The following is a 6287-nucleotide window of genomic DNA, read 5'->3' on the forward strand; positions in this document are numbered from 1 at the left end:
GGGCGAGGCAGGGGCTCCGGGTGGCCCCGGGTGTTCGGGGGGCAGAAGGCTGATTCTCTTCCACGCAGCTCAATGAGCACCGATGAGCTGCTGTGGTGAGCTCGCCTGGCCCACCTCTCAGGTCGTCTAGCAGGGGGTGGGGGTTCCAAGATCGGGGTCATGAAACCCCTTCTGTAAAAAGAACGCTCGCTCCCAGGAGGACCCCGGGCGGCTGGAGAGGGCCCCTGTCCCCGCCTGCGGCCCGCCTGGGTGGGGACAGGGCAGGGGCCTGGGTTTTCTGTGAGCTCCGCATGCCCAGACTCGACACAGCCGTGCGTGAGGGCTCGGGGTGGAGCCTGTGCCACAGCCACGGGAGGAATTCCGAGGCCCGGGGGGGCCTGGGTGGCGGCGTGGCGGGGCCCTGGGGCTGCTGAGCCCGCTCCCGGGGGGGGGGGGGGGGGCCTCGGAGGCGGCGTGGCGGGGCCCTGGGGCTGCTGAGCCCGCTCCCGGGGGGGGGGGCCCCCCGCCGCGGGCCGGCCCTGAGGGGCGCGGTGTCCCGGCGCTGGGGAGGGGGGGCCGGTGTCGCCGGGCGCCCGGCCCGCGGGCCACGCTCCCACTGCCCCTCCTATAAATAGAAAGGACCATTCGGGGGACCCCACGGGTTCCGGCGCTGCGCTTTGCCCCAAACACAAGTGCCCTCGGAGGCACGGGGGGGCACCCCGTGGGGAGGGGGGCATCCCGGGCCCGGCCCGCCCCGGCCGTCAGCGCGGGGCCGCGGGGGTCAGGTGGAGAGGTGAGGCCCCGGCGGGCGCCCCCCGGGCGCAGCCCCCCCCCCCCCCCCCCCCCGCTCAACCCTGACCTCTGCCCTTCCCTCGGCGGAGCGCGCGGCGGGGGCGTGACCCAGGGCCCCCCCACCCCGCGAGCCCTCCGCGCCCCGCCCCGGGCCCGGCCCCGCCCCCCGCCCCGCCCCGCCCCGCCCGCGCACCTGTCCCGGGCGTGGCGCCGCGGCCCCGCCCCGCCGAGCCGCGCGCCGATTGGCCGAGGCGGCGCGCTATGCTAATGACCCTGGCCCTTTCCCGCACCTGCTGGCCGCGCCGCGGGCGCTGCGAGGACGCCGGAGCCCGCGCCGGCCGCCCCGCGCCCCGCGCCCCGCGCCCCCGGCCCCGCCCCGGCCCCGAGGGGACCATGCCGCGCTCCTTCCTGGTGAAGACGCACCTCGGCCACCGAGCCCCCGACTACGGGCGGCTGGAGACGCGGAGAGGTAGGGCTGCGGGCGCCCCGGCTCGGCTCGGAGCGGGGCGCACCTGTCCCGGCGCGAGGGCGCCCGCGCACCTGGGCCGGGCTCCTTCCCGCCCCCGGCCCGCGGCCGCCGGCGCCCTCCCCTCCGGGAGAAGTTTTCAGCCCTCCCTCCCCGCCCCACCCACGCCGACGCGCCCCCGGAGGCGCGAGGAGGACCGAGCCGCCGGACCGCGGGGTGCGGCGCCCGCGCCCCCGGGGGACGCCCCGGCCAGGGGCTCCGCGGCTCCGCGCGCCCTCCCCCCCGCCGGCCCGCCTGCGCCTCGGGGCCGCCGCCCCGACCGGGGCCCCGGGGCTAGGGCGCACCCCGCTCCCGCGCTCCCCGCCGAGCTCGGGGGGCCGGGGAAGAGAGCCCGGGGTCGGCCGCGTGGGGCGTGGGGGCGTGGGGCGTGCGGTGAGCCCCGGCCCCGGCCGACTCCAGGGGGAGCTGGCGGGGAGCTGGCCGCGGCCCGGGGCTGAGCGCGTCGGAGGCCGATGCCGCCAGCAATTTTGTATCGTAAAGTTGAACAGAAGCTAGCGGCCAGGAAGCTTTGCTTCAGCTGCCACTGCTAACAGATCCATAGGCTGGAAAATTAAACGTAATGGGTTGCCATTCGGGTTTTACCTTTTTGTGGGGGTGGTGCTGGAGTTTGAACTCAGGGCCGTGTGCTTGCCTAGACAGGTACTCTACTACCACTTGAGCCACTTTACCACACCGTGTGTGTACGTTTGTTGTGTGGCCAGTCCTGGGCCTTGGACTCAGGGCCTGAGCGCCGTCCCTGGCTTCTTCCCGCTCAAGGCTAGCACTCTGCCACTTGAGCCACAGCACCGCTTCTGGCTTTTTCTGTGTATGTGGTGCTGAGGACTCGAACCAGGGCTTCACGCATGCTAGGCAAGCGCTCTACCGCTAGGCCACATTCCCAGGCCCTTGTTTTGTTTTTTTTTGAGACGAAGTCTTGCTACATGGGCCAGGCTGGTCTGGAACTCATGTTTCTCCTGTCTTTGTGCTAATTACAGACATAGGTAGCCAAGCCAGGCTGGTTTTATTTATTTATTTCATTGTTATTTTAGGGGTGATAGACAACGGGGTTACGTTCGCATACATCAGGTAATAAGTACATTTCCTTTCATACAGCATCATCTGTCCCCTCGTTTTCTCCCATTCCCGCCCTCCCGTTAGCTAATTTTATCTTCCGTTTGTAGTGCTGGAGCTGGAAGTGCTAGTCACAGTGCTTGGCAAGGTGTGTAGGACACCCTCAGCTCCAGGCCATAGATTTAAGTTTAAAACCATTGTTTAGGGACCTCCCCGATTTTGTGTCCATCCTCACACTTGAATGTTCACCTCTAGAAACCCCTGGAACAGGCTCTCTGCCTTTGGCACTCCCCTCTCTCCCTCCCTCCCGGCTTCCCGCGTGCCGTTGGGCCTGGTGGAGGTCCTTCCACTAGTGGTTCACACCTGTGATCCTACCCAGGAAGCTGAGCTCTAAGGATCAAGGTGTGAAACCATCCTGAGCAGACAAATACGTGAGACTCTTATCTCCACTTCACCAGAAAGCCAGGCGCAGCTGTGGTTCGGGTGGTAGAGTGCCAACCTTGAACATAAAAGCGAAGGGATAGTGTCCAGGCTCTGAGTTCAAGCCCCAGTACTGGCACATGCATACATACGCATACACAAGTGCCTTGTTAGGGTGCAGGAACCCCTGAGTCAGAAGGCTCTTACAAGCCTCTTCTCCCAGAAACTCAGGCTGCGGAATGTACCAGAAAGCTGGAGACATGTAGGCAAGACATTGACAGCACTAGCCATGGCTTGTAGCACCTGGGCATCTAGCCCCTTCTACGCCCCAGGCAGAATTCGGCTCTGGTGCCGCCCAGGGGTGAGGGGCAGCCAGGTCTTGGAGTGGAGCCGCAGGGGAAGTGGCTCTCTTGTGGAGAGGACCCGATGAAGCGTGCTCACGGCTGGGGGGGCGTGCTGCTCTGCCGGGCCCTCACACCCCATCTCTTCCTGCAAACTGCCCCCCACCCCCCACCTGCTCTGGAGGACGGAAACCCGGTTGTGTGTATTCCTTCGCAGTCCCGGGGCTTTGAACGCGGGGCTGCCGCCTGAGCAGCACCGCTACCTGAGAAATCCGACTTTATAGCTGAGGAAAGCGGGGTCGCAGAGGCGGGGGCGAGCGATGCCGGAGGGAGGGCCTTCGCTTCGCCGGTCCCGTTTCCCACATCCTCACCAGCTCCTGCTCCTGTCCTTTGCTTCCTCTTTAACTGCAGCCATCCTAGTGGGTGGAATGAGTGGCATTGTCCCTCTGGCTAATGATAGTAGCTAGGTTTTCGTATGCTTGCTGACAATGTTTGTATCTTTTTTCTTTGGAGAAATAGCTATTTCTATTTCATCCGAACTTTTTACTTTTTTTTTCTCCCCAAGCTTGAAATCACATTCGTGTTTTGACTGTTGACTCGCAAATATTCCTCATACGTTTGAGGTACTATCATTTCCTGATCAAACATGTGGTCGTTTCTCCGTTCTGTGTTGTCCTTCTCTACCCGAAGCCTCGGCCCGGCAGTAGAAACAGGGCCAGGGATTTAGTTGGATGCGTCTGGAGGAGCACGCGTCGTGACGGGGGTTCAGGGGATCCAGCGTGTGCTTCGTGTCTGTGGGGGTGGGGGCGGCGGGCACGCTCGGCTTCGAACCCACGGCGTAGTGCGCTGGCCCCAAATGCCAGAGCCGCCGCCCACGACCGAGCCGGGCCAGGACGAGGTGGGGTGCTGCCGGCCCTCCAGCCCAGCAGTGCGCCTGCCCCGGGGCCCAGGGCGTGCGCCCCGCCGGAGGCCCGGCCCGGCATGACGCACGCGAGGAGGAGACGCGGGGTGACTGGCAGGCTAATGACTGAGGGGGCGCGAGGGGGCTGGTGTGGCTCCAGGCGCCTGGGCTCCGGACCTCCTGCGTGGGCTGCTGCCCGTGAGCGTGCGTGAGCGTGCGTGAGCGTGTGAGCGTGAGGGCCGGCCGCCGCTGCCCACGGCCCACGGCAGCTCTGCGGGTGAAGACCGTCTTCATCCCGAGTCAAGGCGTTGCTCTGCGGCCCAGATTGGCTTTGAACTCAGGCTCCGCCTGCCCGAGGAGCAGAGCCCCGGGGGTGCGGGCGCCCCACCGTGCCCGGCTCCGGGAGCCCTGCCATGGGCCGGCCGGGCTCTCGGGGTCCCGGGAGCTGTTGGCTGTGGTCGGTGAGGAGCCGGGGTGCGGCCTCCAGCGCTGCCGTGCCGTCGCCCCGCGTGGCGGCCGCGCCTGCCGCTCGTGGGGGGGGGGGGCGCAGGTGGGGTCTTTACCGTCCCCCCCCCCCCGCGGGCGGCCACGGTGAGGAGGGTGCGCGCGGAAGCCCGCCGGCCGCCCGTGGGGCCGGGGTCCTCACCGTCTCGCCCTCTCTCCTCTGCTCTTCCAGAAGCCAGCGGTGCCCGCTCCGCGTGCGGGAGGCCGGCGGCGCCCGTCCCCGCCCCCCACGGGGAGGCGCCCTCCGCGCCCGGCCGCCCTCCCGCCACCGCCGCCGTCGCCCGCCTCTCCCCGCCCCTCCCGCGCCGCCAGGAGGCCCCGGGGGCGTCGGGGCCGGAACCCGCGGACGCCAGCCGGACGGGCCCCCGGGCGGGCGGCACCCCGAGCCTGCCCCTCAGACCCAGCCTGAACCACCTCAACCTGCCCCCGCCGCCCCCGCCGCCCCCGCGGTGGCCCCCGGCCCTGGGTCCCGGCGGGGACGCGGCCCCCGACAAACACCGGGGCGGGGAGGGGACGCCTCGCGTCCCCGGGGGCTGCGGGTGCGTCCACTGCCACGGGCCCCACCGCCCGCCGTCCGGCCTCGCCCAGCCCCCGCGGCTGCACCGCCCCCCGCCGGCCGGGCGCACCTTCACCTGCAGGCACTGCGCCAAGGTGTACGCCAGCCTGGGCGCCCTCAAGATGCACATCCGCACCCACACGCTGCCCTGCATCTGCGGCGTCTGCGGCAAGGCCTTCTCCCGGCCCTGGCTGCTGCAGGGCCACGCGCGCACCCACACAGGTAGGGGCCGCGGGAAGGGCCGGGGCGGGGGGCGGGGGGCGGGGGGGGGGCGGGGGTGCTCCCAGACGGCCTCGCCCCGGGGCACCGACCTCCTGCGGCTGCCAACAAGAGCCGCAGAGGTGGGGATTTGCACACCGGGCCTCTCCTTCCGGGTCCGAGCCCAGGGCCTGCAGTCGGGCTGCTGCGCCGGCCCGAGCCCTCCCTGCGCCTCCCCGCCTCCGCCCTTGGCTTGTGGGCCCATCGCTCCTCTCTCCGCCTGTGTCCACGGGGCCCTGTCCCCCCCCCCCCCCGCGTGCCTGCATCCAAGCCTCCCTCTGCTGTGAGGATACCAACAGCCGATGGGATTGGGGTTCACCCTAGTGGCTCTGCAAATTACACAAAGACCCCATTTCCAGTCGAGGCCGCAGCATAGGATCGGGGTGGGGGCGTCACTCCCCGGTCTGGGCAAAGCTCACGCAGGGCCTTGTTGAGGCCTGCCAGCCCACCTTCCCCAGCCCCGGGACCCGCGCGGAGGAGGGGAAGAGGGGCGGGCCCGGTCACGGCGGGGGGCCTGGGGGAGGGGAAACAGTGAACCTGCCAGGCCTCCAGTTAGGGGGGACGCGGGAGCCCTGGGCCCCGGGGAGAAGCTCAGGAAGCCACATGCCTGGAGGACTAGGCGTGACCTCCACGACCCTTCCATGCGGGGGGATGGCCTTTGGAGGGTGGGGTGGGGGGTGGGGGGGTCCTCAGCCGTAGCTTCAGACCCTTGGCCTTCGGCTCCGTCCGTGGCCCCGTCCGGGCTGTAGCCACTCGCCTGGCTGCTTCTTCCCCCGCAGGCGAGAAGCCCTACGCCTGCCCCCACTGCAGCAGGCGTTTGCCGACCGCTCCAACCTGCGAGCTCACCTGCAGACCCACTCGGGCACCAAGAAGTACCAGTGCAAGGGCTGCTCCAAGACCTTCTCTCGCATGTCCCTCCTGGCCCGGCACGAGGAAGCCAGCTGCTGCCCCGGCCCCTGA

The 6287-nt window shown here is 69.2% G+C and overlaps 1 protein-coding gene across 1 annotated transcript; it reads left to right on the forward strand.

The window, feature by feature from the left end:
- The first annotated feature begins 1164 nt into the window (after positions 1-1164).
- Snai3 (snail family transcriptional repressor 3) lies at positions 1165-6287 on the forward strand. The gene is given in 4 exon segments (XM_048354948.1): positions 1165-1240; positions 4686-5291; positions 6107-6139; positions 6142-6287. Coding segments are annotated over 4 exon segments (861 nt in total).

This window comes from Perognathus longimembris, chromosome 10 (assembly GCF_023159225.1).
Source record: "Perognathus longimembris pacificus isolate PPM17 chromosome 10, ASM2315922v1, whole genome shotgun sequence".
NCBI classification, from domain to species: Eukaryota; Metazoa; Chordata; class Mammalia; order Rodentia; family Heteromyidae; genus Perognathus; species Perognathus longimembris.